Consider the following 22,147-nt stretch of genomic DNA (forward strand, 5'->3'; position numbering starts at 1 on the left):
TAAACCGTCTGCTCTGCGCACGTTTGCACTTTTAGTTCAAGTCTGCAAAGGAAACGCCCTCAGAATCTGTGTTTTTAAGCCACACGTTTAGCTTTATCTTTCGTTTTATTGGACCAAGTTTGACCTTTGACCCTGAACATTTCACAACATTGTATAAAATGAGGAGGATGTTACGTCGAGTGTTTAGTTCAGTTCAGCGGCGTCTTCACACGGACCGACGGGAAGTGTGAAGAACTACAAAAACGTCCTCAAGAAGCTCCATTTTCAAGTCGTTTTAGATGAATATTGTGATTTTAAAATGTCCAAATTATAACTTAATGATCCTCGGGTGGTGCACAGGGCGTCTTTACATATTTAAAATGTAATTACGAAGGAAATAGATAAGATATTAATTAAATTCGTTCTCTTGGACTCAGTGGTTGTAAAAGTTTTTAATCACATTGGTCCATTTTTCACTCGTTTTGTAAAAGTAGCTGTGAATTATAACTATAGAGACGCACAAGCACAATGTCTTAAATAAAAATATACTATTAAAGACGCTGTCAACTTGATTTAACTCAAATGTTTTAACATATTGTGTGTTTTACTAATTTTGGTGTGTTTTTGACCTTTTCGTCTTGCAGTACAGCGATTACGTGCGATACGTGGAGCCGTGTTTCAAAGGGACGCTGGTGCAGGCCGATCTGGACAACAGAGAGGTACAAACACACACAGAACACACACAGAACACGCACACACACAAAACACACAACCAACCAAAACCGTAGCCTATTTTTTACAACATCTCAACTTTAAATCCCGTGGGACCTGATTTTGTCCCCATAAAGTCCCCATTATGTGAGCGCGTACACAGACTTCAGTCCCCACAGTGTGATAAATACCCGCACACACACACACACACGCGGCTAATCAACCGTCCAAGCGACATTAATCATAATCTCTCATTTTGTGTTAATCCGATTGCAGCGGATTATCACATCACAGTGTCTCTGTTTGTCCGTGTCACGCACCGGGTCCACAGATCTGACCCGTAACTCGGCCTCGTGTCTGTTCGTCTCCGTGGAGATCGTTTATCGCGACACTGCGGAACGTTAGCTTTTGGATCAGTTCTGTTCAGTTCTTCTGTCTAAACTTTCCTGTGGATCCTGATCTTTTCACTCTCCGCAAATATTTGACCCTTTTGACCTTTGACCTTTTGACCTTTTCACTTTTCTTTGAATTAAAAAATAATAGTTTCTTCTTAATCTGTTTATGTCACGTTAACTTTACTTTAAGTTTAATTTCATGAAGCTGGTCTGTGTCTCCAGTCATTTCATTGAGGGATCCGGCTCTTTCTGTTCCGATACCGATGTTGATACTTTGGCTTTAAGTCTCTGCTGCTCCTCGATATCGACCGATACCGGGACAGAGACTGGAAATATAACTTTATTTCCTTTAAACAGGTAAAAACACGATCCAAATGTGTTTTTACAAAGCTGTTCTGCACTTACAGAACATTTTGAGCTGACACTGGGCGATAAATCGTTTTATTCCACCAGTTTAGACCAAAATGAGATATCGACTGAACAGATATGCTGGAGGCCGATATCCAATCCTACAAAATGTTCAATATCGGCGCCGATATCTGATCAGGATTGAAATAAACTCATTTATTTTTTACATAGTGTGAATAACTTTGCCTTTATGGCCCTGTCCCCACTCAGTTTAAATTGTTTCAGATATTTTATTTAATATTTTGGGTTCTGTGCAGCATCAGTTTTATAGTTTTTTTGTGTTTTTTTTATACATGAGTCATTTTGTTTTATTAATTATTATCGTTTAGACTAAACAAACGGAGGGAAACAGTAAAGTTACTCGAGTAAAAGTACAGATACAGAAGTAGAGGGTAAAGTTACTCGAGTAAAAGTACAGATACAGAAGTAGAGGGTAAAGTTACTCGAGTAAAAGTACAGATACAGAAGTAGAGGGTAAAGTTACTCGAGTAAAAGTACAGATACTGAGGTAAACGGTAAAGTTACTCGAGTAAAAGTACAGATATGGAAGTAAATGGTAAAGTTACTCGAGTAAAAGTACAGACACAGAGGTAAACTGTACTTTTACTCGAGTAACTTTACCGATACAGAAGTAGATGGTAAAGTTACTCAAGTAAAAGTACAGATACGGAGGTAAACGGTAAAGTTACTTGAGTAAAAGTACAGACACAGAGATAAACGGTAAAGTTACTCGAGTAAAAGTACAGATACTGCTCTCAAATGTAATGAAGTAAAAGTAAAAAGTACACACTGTAAAAAGTACTTAAGTAAAGTACAGATCCTGCATCACTTGTTCTGTTTCACTCAGTGCAGTTTGTGTTTTTTAACCGTTTTACACATTTATAATTCTACTTTTGTGTCGAGTCGATTCATCAAACTCAAATCCATTTTATTTCGGTTACAATTGAAAACGTGTCTTTTCCGCCGTGAGCTCCTTTCGTCCTCGCTGTTTTTTTCTGGGTGTCGTTGGTGCATTTGCGCTTCGAGCCTCATTACATCGTCACGCATGAGGTCACCGGACTCTCACAGTTTGCAGCGGGTCACGTGACACCAGCGAGCGCTCCGATTGGCCGAGGCTAACGCGAGCTTTACATCTGGCCGCGCAGATGTTTCCTGACACAATTACACCCGCCCGTTTATGCTCCTGCCGCAGTTTGTCTTTTCATCCAACGTCAAACACATTCGAATATTTAACCTTTTATTTTACACGTTTTTCTGATTATGTTTGGGTGTTTTAACTATTTATTTGACGCTTTGTTCAGTAACGATTATATCACAATAATGTTTAAAGTTGTTATTTATATGAAGAATTATAACTTTAACAAGAATATTCTGGAAGAGCAGGGCCGTCCACAGAAATTTGGGGGCCCAGGGGCAATAAACCTCACATTGGCCCCCTGTAATACAAATCAATGGAAAGAAAGTCCAGTTCTGGGCCCCCTAAGACACTCGGGCCCCGGACAACATGCCCCTTTAACAAGAATATTCTGGAAGAGCAGGGCCATCCACAGACATTTGGGGGCCCAAGGGCAATAAAACTCACATGGGCCCCCTGTAATACAAATTCATGGGAAGAAAGTCCAGTTCTGGGCCCCCTAAGACACTCGGGCCCCAGACAACACGCCCTTTTGTCCCGTTTGTCGACTCCCCTGTGGATAAATCGTGTTTTCTGCATATTCCAGTGAAATAACGGCAATTATTTTTGTTTCTGACTATTCCGATTATACGAAATGTCCCAAAACCGATTATTTTCAACCATTTTCATCACGATAATCGATATTATTATTTATTGTCCTATCCCTAATATATAAACGGACGTAGCTAACATGCTAGCTGTGACGATTTACCATTTTATAAAGAGTGATTCGGGCGTATAACGACTTAATTAAAGCGCTGGGAGTTAGCGTTAGCATTAGCATTAGCATTAGCGTATTTAAATTGTAGTTTTTCTGAAGTGTTTCCTTTTTTTCCCCTGTTTTTTCTTTCAGCATTTCAAAATACTGGTCGACGAGCTTCACGTCAAGGGCGAGGGCAAAGTCACCAAAGCCATGAAGGAGTCGTTCAAGATCCTTAACGAGGTTTTTTTTTCCCGCCAAATCTCGCCGATATAAACCCGTTGTGTTTGTCCGTTAAAGCCTAACACTGGGATGTCGTTGGTTTCCAGGCCACAGCGCTGGGCCAGGGCAGTCTGTGTAACCAGGCCATCATGCTCATCACCGACGGCGCCATGGAGGATTTCGAGGACGTGTTTGAGGAGTTTAACTGGCCGGAAAAACGCGTCAGTGATGGAAATATTTAAAACTCCTCCGATGTTAAATAAAATGAGACTTTAGTCCATGTTCTGATGTTAACGCATCAAAAAACAGACCTGGAGTTGTGTTTTGTTTCATTCTCACATGTTTGAGTCACTTTATTATTAATCTGTCACGTCTACAAAGATCAAAATGCGACGTTACACCTTGTGATGTCATCAAGTGGGAGTTTGGAAAGTGAACAGCTCCTTTTACCTTTAGTTCAGTCGAGATAAGAGACAACTCCAGCTCCAGGTCTAAGCCAGGACTAAACCAGGACTGAACCAGGACTAAACCAGGACTGAACCAGGACTAAACCAGGACTGAACCAGGACTGAACCAGGACTAAACCAGGACTGAACCAGGACTAAACCAGGACTAAACCAGGACTAAACCAGGACTGAACCAGGACTGAACCAGGACTAAACCAGGTCTAAACCAGGTCTAAACCAGGACTAAACCAGGACTGAACCAGGACTGAACCAGGACTAAACCAGGACTGAACCAGGACTAAACCAGGACTAAACCAGGTCTAAACCAGGACTAAACCAGGTCTAAACCATGACTAAACCAGGACTGAACCAGGACTGAACCAGGACTAAACCAGGTCTAAACCAGTACTAAACCAGGACTAAACCAGGACTAAACCAGGTCTAAACCAGGTCTAAACCAGGTCTAAACCAGGTCTAAACCAGGACTAAACCAGGACTAAACCAGGCTGATTAAATTTGTGTTTCTGTTTTTTAGGTTCGTGTTTTCACTTACCTCATTGGAAGAGAAATGACGTTTGCTGAAAATGTCAAATGGATCGCCTGCAACAACAAAGGTGCGTCTTTATGGACATTAGTGCAACAAACTGCTCACACATTTATACACCAGACACTGAGGGTGAGGGGGTGAAGTGTCTTGCCCAAGGACACAACATCAGTATTCACCTGTGGAAGTTGGAATCGCACCGACAACCTGTGGGTCTAATCTGACGTGAGAAGCAGACACAGTTTTGAGACAGTTTTGGATTTGAACACAACACTGTTAGCGTCACTACTTCCCGTTAGCGTCACTACTTCCCGTTAGCGTCACTACTTCCTGTTAGCGTCACTACTTCCCGTTAGCGTCACTACTTCCCGTTAGGGTCACTACTTCCCGTTAGGGTCACTACTTCTTGTTAGCGTCACTACTTCCCGTTAGCGTCACTACTTCCTGTTAGCGTCACTACTTCCCGTTAGCGTCACTACTTCCCGTTAGCGTCACTACTTACCATTAGTGTCACTACTTCCTGTTAGCGTCACTACTTCCTGTCCAGTTGTATCTCTATGAGGTTTTTGCAGTTATGCTAAAATGAATAAACATTTAAAGATGAGTTGGTGAACAGTGACCTGATGGTCCCTGTCTCTGATTATATATTAAAAAACTTCACCAGGAGACTCTCGTGTTCAGAAAGGCGGGTGTTTGTGCGTCAGTGCTAACGCTAACACTGATTTTCGGACATAAAAATATTAAAACAACACCACAAACTGAAATAATCTACAAATAAAAACAACCAAATAGTTTCCAAATACTTTACTTTCATCAATTTGAATATGAATAGGTTGTTTATTTAATTTTCTTATGCTTTTAATAAAAGTTAGCATTAGCTTTGAGACAGAGTGCGTTAGCTAGCATGCTCCTGTACACAGAGATAATGACTAACCGTAGTTATTGTCTTTTTCAGTACCTGGTTTACTTTGCTTTTGCCGGGTTTTTAAATAGTCTTAGGAATTTGCTGCTTATTTTCTCACTAAATACATTTATATTTTCACTAAATACATGTATTTTGTCACGAAATAAATGTATTTTTTCAGGACATACATGTATTTTGTCACGAAATATATGTATTTTTTCAGGACATACATGTATTTTGTCACGAAATGTATGTATTTTTTCAGGACATACATGTATTTTGTCACGAAATGTATGTATTTTTTCAGGACATACATGTATTTTGTCACGAAATAAATGTATTTTTTCAGGACATACATGTATTTTGTCACGAAATAAATGTATTTTTTCAGTACATACATGTATTTTGTGTGTATACTGTGATTCTCAGGGTACTACACTCATGTTTCTACACTGGCCGATGTCCAGGAGAACGTGATGGAATATCTTCACGTTCTGAGTCGACCAATGGTGATCAACCACGACCATGACATCATCTGGACCGAGGCGTACATGGACAGTGTGGTCAGCGCTCACAGATCTGCACAAACGCACAACACTTTTGTTTGGTCACTTTAGTTTAGCTGATATCGTTTTATAATCTGTTAAATTTGTTTAATCGTGTTCATTTATGACGGAGGAGACGGAGGTTAAAGTCACACACTGATCTTTGTCACATCTTTACGTAAATCTTTGTATCGTGTTGTAAATTTGCACTGATCCAAAACCCAATAGTGACGATTTAAATTTAAAGCTGCTCCATGTAACTTTTTTATGCCGAGTCCATCACCTGCTCATCTCCATGGAGACGGTTTGGTTTTACCTGAAATGTGAAAAACTCTGTGCCAAATACTGCATTTCTCCACAAAAATACAGCTGTTTAAATGTCATTTCAGTAGTAGTAGTATCATTATAGCAGTAGTAGTATTTTAGTAGTAGTATTATAGTAGTATTTCCAAACCACTGAGCGATCTTCAAACTTCAAACCTTTTCCCTCCTGTGCCTCTGTTTTTGTTTAATTTTCTGCTCGTTTCACGCTTTTGTTGTTTCTGTTTCCACTTTCAGTTTCCAAACAAATCTGAGGTAAAAGTGACTAAAGAAACTGTAAAGAAACTGTAGAACTCACAGTAGAACTTACTCACAGTAGTAAGTTGTAGTAAGTACTAAAGTAGAAGTAGTGAGTTTGAACCTTAACCTGAGTGGAGCAGTGAAGTAGAACAGACTGTAGTATTTATACACTCTCCCTCATAGAGTCGGTGAGTTTAAATATCGTGACATGTTTGTTTTGTTTTCAGTTGTTCAACTCTCAGGCCCAGAGTCTCCTCCTCATGACTTCAGTCGCGATGCCGGTGTTTAGTAAGAAGAAAGAAACTGTGAGTATGAAACGTCTGAGTATGAAACGTCTGAGTATGAAACGTCTGAGTATGAAACGTCTGAGTATGAAACGTCTGAGTATGAAACGTCTGAGTATGAAACGTCTGAGTATGAAACTGTGAGTATGAAACTGTGAGTATGAAACGTCTGAGTATGAAACTGTGAGTATGAAACGTCTGAGTATGAAACGCCTGAGTATGAAACGCCTGAGTATGAAACGTCTGAGTATGAAACGTCTGAGTATGAAACGTCTGAGTATGAAACGTCTGAGTATGAAACGTTTGAGTATGAAACGTCTGAGTATGAAACTGTGAGTATGAAACGTCTGAGTATGAAACGTCTGAGTATGAAACGTCTGAGTATGAAACGTCTGAGTATGAAACGTCTGAGTATGAAACGTCTGAGTATGAAACGTCTGAGTATGAAACGTCTGAGTATGAAACTGTGAGTATGAAACGTCTGAGTATGAAACACTGAGGTCGAGTCAAAACTGCAGCAGGAGTGAGCGGAGTCAGCAAACACCCAGACGAATATAAATAACTCATATTTACTGCGAATAATACTCTGAATACTACTTTTGAGTATCTATTTACTGCGAATACATACTCTGAATACATTTACTGCAAATACATATTCTGAATACTACTTTTGAGCATGTATTTACTGCGAATACATACTCAGAAAACAGTTGCTCAAAAGTAGTATTCAGAGTATGTATTTACTGCGAATACGTACTCTGAATACTACTTTTGAGTATGTATTTACTGCGAATAGATACTCTGAATAGATACTCAGAAAACAGTAGCTCAAAAGTAGTATTCAGAGTATGTATATGCAGTAAATAGATACTCAAAAGTAGTATTCAGAGTATGTATTCGCAGTAAATACATACTCTGAATACTACTTTTGAGTCTTCTGTTCCACTTTAGGCCTGGGACGATATTTAAATTTAGCGATTATTGCAATTAACGATTATATCTTGATAATTATTAAAGTTGCTGACAGTTTAAAATGTTCTCGATATGAATAATTATAATTTTAATCTCGTGAATAAGTTCCACGTTTAAACAACTTGTATTTAATTGTATTTTATCAGTGAAAAGTACTACAATCTAGCAGAGAGCTTTACGGACACACAGGGCCGTACACAGACGTTTGGGGGCCCGGGTCGAGAAGCTTTACAATTCTGGGCCCCCTAAAACCCTGGGGCCCGGGACAACAGACCACGTTGCCCCGCCCCTGTCAACGCCCCTGTGGATAAGTCGCATTTTTCTGCACATTCTGGTGATATAACGACGATTATCACGATTATATAAAATGATTATCGTCGACCCTTTTTATCACAATAAACGATATTTTTGTTTATCGTCCCATCCCTGGTCCTGTTTTCAAAATACAGTAGTTACTTTTCTGAATTAAAAGTAATACTTGGTGGTATTTAATCTGCACTTTCAGCTTTGAACTGCGAAGTATTAGTGAGTAAAAATAGAAAGTATTTTATTTAGTGACTCAGGTGCAGTTTTTCATTTCTAATTAGACGTATTTTTACAAAACAGCTTTATTTTTGTTGCATTTTGTTCATTTATGTCATGTTTTTACACTATAATATAATGTAGCTCAGTGTAAAAGTACTTTAAATACTCAGATCACAGTACTCTGATTGGACCATGTCACAGAATACATAAAAAATGAATCAAAAATCAATTAAATATTCTCATTTTCAAAGTATTCTGTCATATTTCCTCTCTCTGTAGATGTGGATCTCTACAAACAAATGTTCTAAAATGTGATGTTACTTAATCACTTCATTTTCTTCTCTCAAATATTAATGCTCCTGGTGATGAGTTACAATTATTATTATTATTTTTTTACATATTTTTTCCAAAATTGTGAAGTCGTATGTAATAAAATGTATGTTGCATCGTCTAATCATGAGCCTCTGTTAAATATATCAGCACAATCATCATTCAGGTCGATGTTTCTTGCACATTTTTGTTTGTTTTTTGCAGTTGTCTCATGGGATTTTACTGGGTGTAGTTGGAACCGACGTGGCCCTGAAAGAACTGATGAGGCTGGCTCTGAGATACAAGGTGAATACTTTTTATGAACGCAGGAGTATTGTTTGTATTTTATTAAATATTTACAACTGTTTTGACTCCAGATTGTCTTTAAAATGTCCCTCCTGATAAATAAACACATTTAATGGCCGTAGTAGAGTCTAAGGTCTGTTTATCAGTGAGATTAGTTTGAGATTAGCGTTGAATTTTAAACTCTGAAGCTCATCGAGGCTAACAGAGGCTAACAGTTACAGCGGCTAATCTGGAGCTGGGTTTCATATTTGGGAGTATCATAGCAACTAAAGAGCCAATCAGGAGCGAGGCTGTTGAAGGTAACGCCTCTTCCCGTCCGCATCACTGGTTTAACAGGGAGCGGGCGCTTAGCAACGCTGTCACTCAAACCTGTTGCTAACGCTAACAGGAGCGACCTCGGGGAAAGAAGGACCTGATTTGTCTGTTATTAATGTTCAGATCTTGATTTACAGACACAATAGTGAAATAAAAACCCCAGGATCATGTAGAGGGTTAATACGAACATTTAGGGGGACAGTTTTCAAAATAAAATAAAAAAATAACTCAAAATAACAAAAAAAATAAATAATAAAGAAAATAAACTAAAACCAAAACCCAACAACCTCAAAATAAAAAAAATAAAAAACAAAAAAACAAAAACAAAAAACAAACAAAAAAAACAAGCTTTCAAAATGACAAAAAAAATAAATACATTAAAAAAATAATAATAATCTCAAAATAACTAACAAAAAAAAAAAAAAAAGAACCCCAGGATCATGTAGAGGGTTAATATGAACAATTAAGACCAAAATGAGTCTGACAGGAGGAGGTACAGAGAGAGGAGAGACAGATTTTCAATAAAAAGTGAATTGGAGCCAGAAGTGCGCACATCACATGATCACTTCCTGTTTGGAACATGGCGGCTAGCAGGTTAGCTACGTCCATTTATATAAACAGTCTGTGTTCACTCCACAGCTCTACACTCCGATTCAGACTCTATAGAGACTCACAGAGAGATTCAGACTCACGGCTCACTGCACTCAGGTCATGTGACTCAGGTCATGTGACTCTGGGTCTGGGTGAAAAAAGTTTAAACTCTGATAAAAGCCGATTTGTGTCATAAATCCTGATCAGACTGGACTGACACAAGTTTTTCTGGACTAATAAAAATCAGACGTTTATGTCCAGATGCAGCTCACGTAAACGCTCTGGACTTAAAGCATTTTTGTCTGAGATGTGTAAATTCTCGCTCTGTTAGCATCTCGAGCTACGGAAAACGGCTAACGCTAGCAACTTCACACAACAGCGGTTTATTTAAGAGCGTTTTTCTTCATAATCAGGATCAACAGAGCTTCATTCAGTCGTGTTGTGTCCAGTTAAAGTCCCGTCTCTGTCCAACTGCTGTTTTTTACGACTCTCCCAGTGCATTGTGGGATATACTGACCTTTACTTTTCGAGGTGCACTGTGGGAAATTTTGAGTGCGCTACTTTTTCACCAACTGGACATTCAGACGCCACAAAAAATGTCTTGACCCTGAATCATTCTTAATAAACTAAGTCTTTGTCCATTGCTAATTAAGTTGTAGTTATTATAAATTTCACTTAAACATTTGCGTTTGTCTCGTTTTCAGCTCGGCGTCCACGGCTACGCTTATCTCATCACTAATAACGGCTACATCCTGTCTCACCCCGACCTCCGACCCCTGGTAAAGACACAGTTTGATCAGTGTTTCGTCCGCACGATGCTCCGTTATCTCACTGTGTTTTTATGTTTCTCCAGTATAAAGAGGGAAAGAAGCTCAAACCCAAACCCAATTACAACAGCGTGGATCTGTCCGAGGTGGAGTGGGAGGACACGGAGCAGCAGGTGAGCGACGCGGGATTTACGGGATCGACTGACCGCGAAAGAAAAAGTGTCAGCTGGACAAAAAACGTTGTAGTAGAGGCTCGTTTTTGTCCTGTGAATGGGACTTTTTAAAATCGATACCTGCCAAAAAAGTGAATCGGAGCCGTGGACGTGCACCATGATCACTTCCTGTTTGTAGCGCGTTGGCTAGCACGTTAGCTTTGTCCTTTTATATAAACAGACTCTGGGCGATACCTGATATGAGCGATCACAGCAGAAACTCTCCTTTAAAACAAAAATAAAATAAGACAAAATTGATCCAAATGTGATGAAGCTGTTTTTGTCTCTAAAGTATCGACAGAACAACTTTGTGTAAATAAAAGTTCAAACGTAAAGAGACTTTCTGGGCTGAATAAGTTTAGAAAGTAGTGAAAATAAAGAAACTATTTGTTTTCTGTTCTGGTTCAGTCCTGGTTCAGTCCTGGTTTAGTCCTGGTTCAGTCCTGGTTTAGTCCTGGTTTAGTCCTAGTTTAGTCCTGGTTTAGTCCTAGTTTAGTCCTGGTTTAGTCCTGTTTTAGACCTGGTTTAGTCCTGGTTTAGACCTGGTTTAGTCCTGGTTCAGTCCTGGTTTAGTGCTGATTTAAAAAAAAAAAAAAAAAGTCCCATTGACAGAACAGAAATAAACCTTATCAGAATACATTTTTAATGATCTTGGATGTTCCACAAATATAAGACACACAGACTCCATCATGGACCACAATGAAAAGTACAATCATTTAATGCACATGTGTCAAACTCAAGGCCCGGGGGCCAAATGCGGCCCGCCACGTCATTTTATGTGGCCCGTGAGAAGATAAATTAAAAGGCACGACTGTCATTTTAAAATAAGTCTGTGCTGCTTTAATGTTTGCACTGACAATAAACTAATGAGATTTTCCCAACAAGTGGAACTGAGAAATATTTGCAAATAATCATCACAAAATGTTCATCAAGAGGAAAATTGTCGGCGTGGAAGGAAGAAAAGTGAAGGTGAATACAAGTTTGTGCTTTGAGGAGAAAAACCTGTGTGTTTTTTGTGTTTTGAGGCGGAGTCGGTCCAATCTACGTCGACATTTTGACACAAAACACGGAGCTAAGTGTGAAAAAGTGAATCTGTGAGAAAAACAACAAACTGTCCAATAATTAAAAGTCTGTAAAAGGACGAATTTGAAGCAGAGCTGAAGGTCTGAGAGGAGGTGTGTCCAGACCAGACACACACTTTTAAAAATGTCACTTTATCTAAGAAACCTTTATTTAACAAGTTACAAAGGAATTACATTTATTTTACATGACATTCGGTTACATTTAGTGACATTTACACTGTCGCCGTCACATCTGGCCCTCGATGGCGGCCATTTTGCTGATGTGGCCCTCGGTGAAGATGAGTTTGACGCTCCTGATTTAATGTGTAAAACATAAAACAGCTCAGTGTCCTGTCATCACTCCTGTCTCATAGTCAGTTCCGTCTTAATGTCATGTTGTGTTTATTTTCAGCTGAGGACGTCCATGGTGACAGGAGAAACTGGAGCTTTGACTCTCGACGTGAGAGCGTCTGTGGATAAAGGGGTGAGACTTTTACAAACTTTACGCTGCGTCTGTTTGTGTTTAGAAACATTTATGTGGCAGTGATGTTATAATGTCGGCTTATGTTTGAAGAATAACTGTGGATTTTATTGTTTTATTTTTTTAGTACTGCAAAAGAACAATTACATTCTGTCATTGGAAAAATGTTTTAGGGAAGTTAAGTTTATTTGAGCAGCACAGTTGGTCCACAGAGTGATTCAAAGAGTTTTACAGAATAAGAAAGACGTTAAAATCACACAAATCAAAACAGAAATAAACAGAAATAATCATCATAAACTTAACATTAAACCTTAGTCCTGGTTTAGTCCTGGTCCTGGGCACCAGCAGGACTAAGTCAAGACTGAACATGGACTAAATCAGAACTAAATTAGGGCTAAATATGGTCTAAACCAGGCCTAAACCAGGCCTAAATCAGGACTAAATCAGGACTAAATCAGGACTAAATTAGGACTAAATCAGGACTGAACATGGACTAAATCAAGACTAAATCAGGACTAAACCAGGACTAAATATGGTCAAAACCAGGACTAAACCAGGACTAAACCAGGCCTAAATCAGGACTAAATCAGAACTAAATCAGGACTAAATCAGGACTAAATCAGGACTGAACATGGACTAAATCAGGACTAAATTAGGACTAAATATGGTCTAAACCAGGACTAATCCAGGTCTAAACCAGGCCTAAATCAGGACTAAACCAGGCCTAAATCAGGACTAAATCAGAACTAAATCAGGACTAAATCAGGACTAAATCAGGACTGAACATGGACTAAATCAGGACTAAATTAGGACTAAATATGGTCTAAACCAGGACTAATCCAGGTCTAAACCAGGCCTAAATCAGGACTAAACCAGGTCTAAATCAGGACTAAATATGGTCAAAACCAGGACTAAACCAGGACTAAACCAGGACTAAACCAGGCCTAAATCAGGACTAAATCAGGACTAAACCAGGACTAAACCAGGACTAAATATGGGCTACATCAGGAGTCCCGTCCCTTTCGTCCTCCTCATGTGAGATGGTTCTTGTGGCTCATGTGGGAGATGTTCTTTGGTGCTGGTCCATGGAGAGACTTGTTCACACAGAGCTGCTTTAAAGTCTCTGAGCCACAGGAGCCACAGACCTGAGCCACAGGAGCCACAGACCTGAGCCACAGGTCACATGTGTGAAGTACTTCCTGGTTCTAGTCATGTCCTCTTTTGGAGTGAAGACATTTGGCTTCTTCAGTTCTGGTCAGATTCCTGCTGGACACTGCCTTATATCTGTCTGAAGGAGGCGCTAACGACACTGAAGCTAATGCACCTGTTTGTTTACAGTTTATGTTTGTTAGCTAGGTGTAAGTGTGATCTGTGCTTGAGTCATATTTTACATAACCGTTCAGTTCCCTAATGGATGCTCTCACTCCTATTAGCATACTGGCTATTAGCATACTGGCTATTAGCATACTGGCTATTAGCATACTAGCCCTGTTGTTTTTCTTGTTTAGATTTAGTTCTGAGGATGGAGTTATAAACAGGTCATAAATTATGTCTCAGCCTCAAATTCCTGGATTGTTTTTCTTAACAAACATTTGCCTAAACTTTTGTCCAGAGACAGAATTGAATTTTTACGCCTGGACGTCTGAGGGAATCACACAGACGTCATATAATATTTCATTTTATCTGTTTATACTGTTGTTTTTAAGAGTATAATTTCATTTTCTTGCAGCTAAGAGTGCTGTTTCTCAGGAATAATTACTATTACACGATCATCAACGAAACACCCTTCAGGTCAGAGTTAGACTAAAAAAAAACCAAACATTATAATTAAAGTTATAACATTTGAATCATTTGATGTAACGTTTGCCTTTGTTACAGTTTGGGAATTGTGTTGACTGAAGGATTCGGAAAATACATGTTCCTGGGAAATGTCTCGATTGAAGAAGGTACATGTCACAGACTGTTTGTGTAAATAGACACAGCTAACGCACGAGCCGCTGCGATCGAAATAGGAGGTGGTTATGGGCGCTATTCTGGCTCCAGTTCACTTTACAATGAAAAACCGCGGCCTCTCTCTGTCATTTTGATCTTAAAACATTCGTAAATCAAGATATGAACATTAATAACAGACAAATCAGGCGCCTTCTTTCCCCCGCTCCTGCTAGCGTTAGCAACAGATTTGACTGACAACGTAGCTGTGATTACCTTCAACAGCCTCGCTCCTGATTGGCTCTTTGGTTGCTATGATTCTCACTCACTCAGTCACTTCTTTACACAGTCTATTGTACATTTATATTATACAAAAATGTTTTTATTTATTCATCATTTCCATTTTGTTTTCAGGCCTTCATGACTTAAACGGCCCCGATCTCACCATCAGCGACGAGTGGTCAGTATCACTTTAACCCTCTGGTGCACAGCGGTCACTGCAGTGGACAGCGACTAAAACAGAACTTTAATGCACTGGAGCCTCTGGAGTGCTCTCTGCTGCCACACTCCATTGAGGTCAATTCAGTGGTCAGTCGGTGTAACTGCAAGTAAATTTCCTCTGGCTGTTTTTGTTTTTCTTATTCAGGCCTAAACGTTGCATCTAAACAGTGTTGAAATTTCCCCCAAAAAATGTTGAAATGTTTTTCAAAGCATAAAAAGAAACACGTGTCTGTATATTTACAATAGAACACAAGTTAATTCATTTTTACAGGCAGTTCACGATGTTGTTTCATGTCCTGAGAAGAATAAAAACAACGTCTTGACCAAGGCTTTTATAATTCATGCATCAGAGGGTTAAAAAGAACAATGAGCTGTACATGTGTCATCCACCTGCAGGACAGAAGTGTGAGGCTCACCTGGGTCCCCCTCTAACATACCGTAAATTCTGGACTAAAGAGCCGCACCTGAACATGAGCCGCACCAGCTAAATTTGAAAAGAAAATCAATTTTGTCCAAATATAAGCCGCACCTGAATATAAGCCGCGGGTTTTTGTGTTGTAACGTGTGATATTTACACAGAAAGACGGTACACAGAAGGTTTTTGTTTTTGTTTTAATTCAGGAAACACTTTTTTTTTTTATATTTCTGTCTGAAAAGCCTCAGTTCATCTTTCCCCATGTCTCACTTATGCATTTACTGTTACAGTGCCCCCCAGTGGCCGTTAGGCAGTAAAAATCTATAAATTAGCCACAGGGAGCAAAGTGTGGGGAAAAAAAGTAGCGGCTTATAGTCTGAAATTTACGGTAAATAAATAAGAAGAGGGTCCAGTTCTTGGCGCTAAGACTCTGGGGCCCGGGACAACACACCTGCTTGTCCACTCCCCGTCCACTCCCCTGGTCACCTGCAGTAATCATGCGCAATAATGAAACATAATGTGACTTTTTACTGGTACAGTCCACCCTTTTCACCTGCTCTTTGTGTGTTTAACCCTCTGCTGCATTAATTATAAAAGCCTTGGTCAAGACGTTGTTTTTCTTCTTCTCAGGACATGAAACAACATCGTGAACTGCCTGTAAAAATGAATTAACTTGTGTTCTATTGTAAATATACAGACACGTGTTTCTTTTTATGCTTTGAAAAACATTTCAACATTTTTTGGGGGGGAAATTTCAACACTGTTTAGCTGCAACGTTTAGGCCTGAATAAGAAAAAACCCCAAAAACAACCAGTGGAAATTTACTTGCAGTTACACCGACTGACCACTGAATTGACCTCAATGGAGTGTGGCAGCAGAGAGCACTCCACATAAACCAATGCATTAAAGAGAAAGTTGTTTTAGTCGCTGTCCACCGCAGTGACCGCTGTGCACCAGAGGGTTAATCCGCGGCCTCACAGTTTCACTCCGCTGACACTGTGTTTTTGTAAATCTTTAGTATAATTTATCTTGATCTGGTGTTTTATTTCATTCTCCTGCTGGTCTTGACCTCCGAGCGACAGTAGTTCAGTCGAGTGTTTGTCACTGAAGTCCACATAAAACGATATTGGCCGATATATTTGATCTTTTTAGCGTACGGACCTGAAATCTCCAGCAGAGGGCGATATTTTTTGGTGCCTAAAAATCCACACGACTCATTATGTTAACACTTAAATACGAATCTCTTAAAATCTCTTAAAGTTTTGTCGTAAAAAGGGGCAGTGCGGGAGTTTTGGAGTAAATTTAAATTACATAATTTAGAGAAAATAATCAAAATATCGAAAAAAAAATGGCAGATCTTATCAATCGTCAGTTTCTTTGGATTCTAAACAGTTAGTATCAGCGTTGGGTGTGAACAATCCCATATTGGTCGAGCTCTAATCCAAGGTTGGTGGTTTGAATCCTGCTCTTGACGTAAACATCGTTGGTAGAGCGCTCAGATCCACAGGTGTGCGGTGTGATTTGGCGTTGTGTCCTTGAGCAAGACACTTAACCCCCTTCGCCCCCAGTGTCTGTGTGCACTGGTGTGTGAAGGTGTAAAGTTTTATCTTATTGTAGTTATTAATTCAGATGTTTTAAGGTGATACACTCCACAGCTCTGGTTAAAATGGTTTGAATTCAGAAAAAAAATAAAAATCGATCCGGATTTGAGAAGTTTTTCCCAGATTTAATTGCCAATCCGACACAGAATATTGATCCCGTTTAAAGACTTTAACTGTAGTTTGAAATAGAACATACATTGGCGTAACTGTATATGGAAGAAATCGTGTCTCAAGATTAATCTCCTGAATTCGAATCATCCTAAAAGGTCTAGATATTTAAACGTTAATGTTGTGCGTTTGTTTTTGTAGGACATACTGTGAGACGGACATCGATCCCGCTCATCGTAAACTCACTCAGCTTCAGGCCGTGGTGCGATACCTCACCGGGAAAGAGCCGGATCTCGAATGTAAGGCACAACAACAGCTATTCATGGGTTTCCTGTTTATAGGCGCCATTTTGAGGACTTGGAGGACAATAGAATATTTATCTTTGAACTGGTACTTGTGAGTTACACCGTGTAAATCTAGTTGTTTTTGTTTAAACAGGTGACGCCGTGTTGTTGTCGCAGACTCTGTTTGACGCTGTGGTCACGGCTCCGATGGAAGCGTACTGGACCGCGCTCATGCTCAACGCCTCGGGGTGAATACACACGACCAAAACGACTTTAATATTTCACTCACGGTTAGAGCTGCAACGATTAATCAAGAAACGTGACCTGCTGATTATGAAAAATAATAATAACAGTAATAATAATGATGATACACTGTTTATATAAATGAAAGTAGCTAACCTGCTAGCCGCCGCGTTACAAACAGGAAGTGATCATGGGCGCACTTCCTGCTCCGTCGACTCTGGCTCCAATTCACTTTCTATGTAAAAACTGTGTCCCCTCTCTCTGTAACTTGTTATTTTGCTCTTAAAATGTTCGAAGCTGAGTTTGTTTGGCTCTTTCGTCGCTGTGATAATCGCTCCAAATTAGCCGCTATAACTGCTAGCCTCGATTAGCTTCATTTGACTAGAGCTGGACTCTGTGGGTGACGCTCGTAGGTTTAGGGGTTTGACTACGACCACGGTACGTACGATTACTACTGTCAGTTTAGACTTTAAGTATCGGCCGATGATAATAATCAATATCAAAAAAGTATTTACTTATTACACAAGAGATTTGATTGTGTTGTGCAGCTCTTAATCCGTCTTTATTTTTTCTGTTTAATTAACTTTCTAAAATGGTCGTTAGCTGCAGCCCGTCTCATAGTTGTTTACACCGTGTTTGTTTATGTTTACACCGTGTTTGTTTACATTTACACCGTGTTTATTTACATTTACACCGTGTTTATTTACATTTACACCGTGTTTGTTTACGTTTACACCGTGTTTGTTTATGTTTACTCCGTGTTTGTTTACATTTACACTGTGTTTATTTACATTTACACCGTGTTTGTTTATGTTTACACCGTGTTTATTTACGTTTACTTCATGTTTATTTACGTTTACACTGCGTTTGTTTACGTTTACACCGTGTTTGTTTACGTTTACACCGTGTCTGTTTACATTTACACCGTGTTTGTTTACGTTTACACCGTGTTTGTTTACGTCTCGTCTTGTAGCATCGACGACGGCGTGGAGACGGCGTTCCTGGGGACACGTTCAGGCCTGATGAGGGTCCAGAGATACACCGGGGTCGAGAGCAGAGTTTCCAAGTGAGTGCACGACCTCAGGCCACAGCAGCTCAGTGAGATAAAGCTCCACTGTGGAACATTTAGGCCTGTAAAATAAACTCTTTTATCTCTATTGACCTGCTCCTCGTCTCCACAGAGATGTTTTTTCTATTACGTCATATTATTTTCTACTTCCGTGGACATGAGCAGGCGACAGAACAGCACAAAGCACATATAAACATAAGATTAAAACTGCAAGCGGCGTTAAAGGGCCCTCGTAACCCTGGCTTGATGTCTGATGAGAAACTGCCCAGTCACATCGGAGAAAAACTCAAATATATAAGTTTAATTCAAAGATCGTTACGTCCAGGTCGTTAGAATACACTCTTTATGTTTTTTTATGCTTTCAAAATGGCCGCCGCGTTCAGAGCTTGTTATGACCTCACCCTGAGACTTATGGAAAAGGTTCTAACGACTTTTTGGTCCCTCCACCTGCAGCTCTGTGTTATCTCTAAGTGTTTATTCATTTTAATGTGACTCTGCAAAAACATCAGAGTTATAATTAGACAGAAAGTGTTATTAATGTGATTATTCACATTATAAAGTCACTTTTCCACAGTGGAGCTCCGTCTCTCTGCGCGTCACTGCAGCTCCAGTGTCTCCAGACGGTTTTAAACTGTAGCTTTAAGTGTCCAGTGTCCGCACAACAACACGACAATGTGCAGCGTTTTTACCTCCTCTCCAGGTCTTTATTCTCTCTGTTTTTTCCTCCTCTCCAGGTCTTTATTCTCTCTGTTTTTACCTCCTCTCCAGGTCTTTATTCTCTGCTCTTTCCTCCTCTCCAGGTCTTTATTCTCTCTGTTTTTAACCTCCTCTCCAGGTCTTTATTCTCTCTGTTTTTTCCTCCTCTCCAGGTCTTTATTCTCTCTGTTTTTCCTCCTCTCCAGGTCTTTATTCTCTCTGTTTTTACCTCCTCTCCAGGTCTTTATTCTCTCTGTTTTTTCCTCCTCTCCAGGTCTTTATTCTCTCTGTTTTTCCTCCTCTCCAGGTCTTTATTCTCTCTGTTTTTTCCTCCTCTCCAGGTCTTTATTCTCTGTTTTTTCCTCCTCTCCAGGTCTTTATTCTCTGTTTTTTCCTCCTCTCCAGGTCTTTATTCTCTGTTTTTTCCTCCTCTCCAGGTCTTTATTCTCTCTGTTTTTCCTCCTCTCCAGGTCTTTATTCTCTCTGTTTTTTCCTCCTCTCCAGGTCTTTATTCTCTGTTTTTTCCTCCTCTCCAGGTCTTTATTCTCTCTGTTTTTTCCTCCTCTCCAGGTCTTTATTCTCTCTGTTTTTTCCTCCTGTCCAGGTCTTTCCTGACGTCCTCAGACAAAGAGAATCTGTTCACGTTGGATCATTTCCCGCTGTGGTACCGTCGAGCGGCGGAGCACCCTGCTGGACAGTTCTTGTACTACATGCCCCGACAGGACTCCAGAGGTAGAACCGACGCAAACTCAGCATGACTCAATTCACAATAGATGCGATTTATTTATTTATTTATTTATTCAGGGGAACCCTGTGCTGTTTAAAATACTACACAAGCAGAAAAACAAACGAAAACAAGAATAAAAGTGCAAATAAAATATTAAAAACAGGAGCAGGTCTGTGGATAAAAGTTAAAGGTCCATAATATCAACTCAACTGATGTCATGGCACCAATATCAATCCAGGTGAATGTTTCAGTATCGGTGCCGATATTCAGCACCAGTATCGTATCGGTGCATTCCTTTTAAATATTAACAAAAAACTAATCTCTGTACTAACCCAGTCTGAGGGAGGAATCTGATCTGTCTTTCCCTGTGAAATAACTCACTGTGTGGTGATAACTTTGTAAAAGATATTTCAATCTATGTACATTTATTTTATTTTCATTTATTTTCATTATTATTATTATTATTATTATTATTATTATTATTATTATTATTATTATTAATAATAATAATAATGCTAATAATCATAATAATCATAATAATCATAATTTTATTTATTAATTTTTATTATATATATATCATTGTATTTTATTTTATTATTTTACTTTTTTATTTATTTATTTTTTGTTTATTTTATTTGTTTTATTTTATTTTGAACATTTTCAAACGTTCCACAATATCACGAGTAAAAAAAAAAACCCTTTGTTTGTGCCTGACGTCTGTGAGTTGTTTTTGTTGTTGTTTTATTGTTGTTTTGTTGTCGTTTTGTCACAGTTTTGTTGTTGTTTTGTTGTTCTTTTCTTGTTTTGTCGTTTTGTTGTTCTTTTCTTGTTTTGTCGCTGTTTTGTCACAGTTTTGTTGTTCTTTTCTTGTTGTTTTGTTGTTGTTTTGTCACAGTTTTGTTGTTCTTTTCTTGTTTTTTTGTCGTTCTTTTGTGTCTGTTTCGTCTCTGTTTTGTCACAGTTTTGTTGTTCTTTTCTTGTTGTTTCGTCTCTGTTTTGTCACAGTTTTGTCGTTTCATGTTCAGACGTGTTCAGAGACTATGAGGCCGACTATAGCGCCACCTTGAGCTCGGAGGAGGTGGACGCCGAGTCGGAGGAGGAGGAGGAGGAGGAGGAGGGAGTGAGAGAGCGCAGGGAGGTTAACGAAGAGGAAGAGGAGGATGAGGAGGGGGAGGAGGAGGAGGGTAGAGGAAAACGGTTCATTTCTTGGCATGCAGCTTTTCATTTTAACTTTAAATATTAATAAAAAATAACATTTACTCACTTCTCTTCTTCACTTAAGTTACACATTTTTTGCATGTGCCTGTTATGAAATACTTTACTCTGAAATGACACAGTTTGCGCTCGCCCTTCCACAGACGTCACTTGTGTGTTTGTGTTTATTTATATTTTTAATTTCCTTTATTTCAGTGTAACTTTTATATCAAAGCGTCACATTTTAATTTTGATTTAAGAGAGTTAAAAGTTTCAGATTTGAGTCTTTAAACGATGAACTGACCTGTTTCCACGGAGCCAAGCCGCGTTACAGGTCACATCTGTGGAGAGGCGAGCGAGAAAAACATCTATAAATGAATGAATCCAAGTTGTAGAAGTTAAATCAGACGTGTTCTGTTCAGATGTTTGTCCGTGTTCTGCTCGTTTCTTCTCGTTGAGTCTCTGAAGTTTTATTTGGACTGATTCATGTTTGAGTTTAATCTTTAATCAAATCATTTCAAGACGCCATTTTGTCCATAAATCCCCGTTTTCACCTCCACCTGTGACACGCCCCCTGTGACACGCCCCCTGTGACACGCCCACTGTGACACACCCACTGTGACACGCCCACTGTGACACGCCCACTGTGACACGCCCACTGTGACACGCCCACTGTGACACGCCCACTCTTGTCTCCTTGTTCTCGTCTCTTCTCTCTCGTCTCCTCCTTCTCCCCTTTCTTCTCCTTTTCCTCCTCTTCCTCTTTCTTCTTCTCCTCCTCTTCCTCCTCATGCCCTCCCTGTGTGTCAGATGCCCTCCCTGTGTGTGTCAGATGCCCTCCCTGTGTGTGTCAGATGCCCTCCCTCTGTGTGTGTCAGATGCCCTCCCTGTGTGTCAGATGCCCTCCCTGTGTGTGTCAGATGCCCTCCCTGTGTGTCAGATGCCCTCCCTGTGTGTGTCAGATGCCC

General features: G+C 39.6%; 1 protein-coding gene across 1 annotated transcript in view; it reads left to right on the forward strand.

Annotated features, from left to right (window-relative positions):
* Positions 1–22,147, forward strand: part of cacna2d4a (calcium channel, voltage-dependent, alpha 2/delta subunit 4a) — a 163,108-nt gene that overhangs the window by 18,818 nt on the left and 122,143 nt on the right. The window contains exons 10-26 of the mRNA XM_033976016.2: positions 624–698; positions 3,521–3,610; positions 3,697–3,810; positions 4,571–4,649; positions 5,913–6,046; positions 6,817–6,894; positions 8,905–8,985; positions 10,596–10,670; positions 10,745–10,831; positions 12,344–12,415; positions 14,142–14,203; positions 14,291–14,358; positions 14,756–14,801; positions 17,168–17,265; positions 17,405–17,498; positions 18,467–18,559; positions 19,863–19,990. Coding sequence (XP_033831907.1) covers positions 624–698; positions 3,521–3,610; positions 3,697–3,810; positions 4,571–4,649; positions 5,913–6,046; positions 6,817–6,894; positions 8,905–8,985; positions 10,596–10,670; positions 10,745–10,831; positions 12,344–12,415; positions 14,142–14,203; positions 14,291–14,358; positions 14,756–14,801; positions 17,168–17,265; positions 17,405–17,498; positions 18,467–18,559; positions 19,863–19,990 — 1,474 coding nt within the window. The remainder of the gene's footprint in view (positions 1–623; positions 699–3,520; positions 3,611–3,696; positions 3,811–4,570; positions 4,650–5,912; positions 6,047–6,816; positions 6,895–8,904; positions 8,986–10,595; positions 10,671–10,744; positions 10,832–12,343; positions 12,416–14,141; positions 14,204–14,290; positions 14,359–14,755; positions 14,802–17,167; positions 17,266–17,404; positions 17,499–18,466; positions 18,560–19,862; positions 19,991–22,147) is intronic.

The sequence above is a fragment of the Periophthalmus magnuspinnatus genome, chromosome 12 (genome assembly GCF_009829125.3).
Source record: "Periophthalmus magnuspinnatus isolate fPerMag1 chromosome 12, fPerMag1.2.pri, whole genome shotgun sequence".
Lineage (NCBI taxonomy): Eukaryota > Metazoa > Chordata > Actinopteri > Gobiiformes > Gobiidae > Periophthalmus > Periophthalmus magnuspinnatus.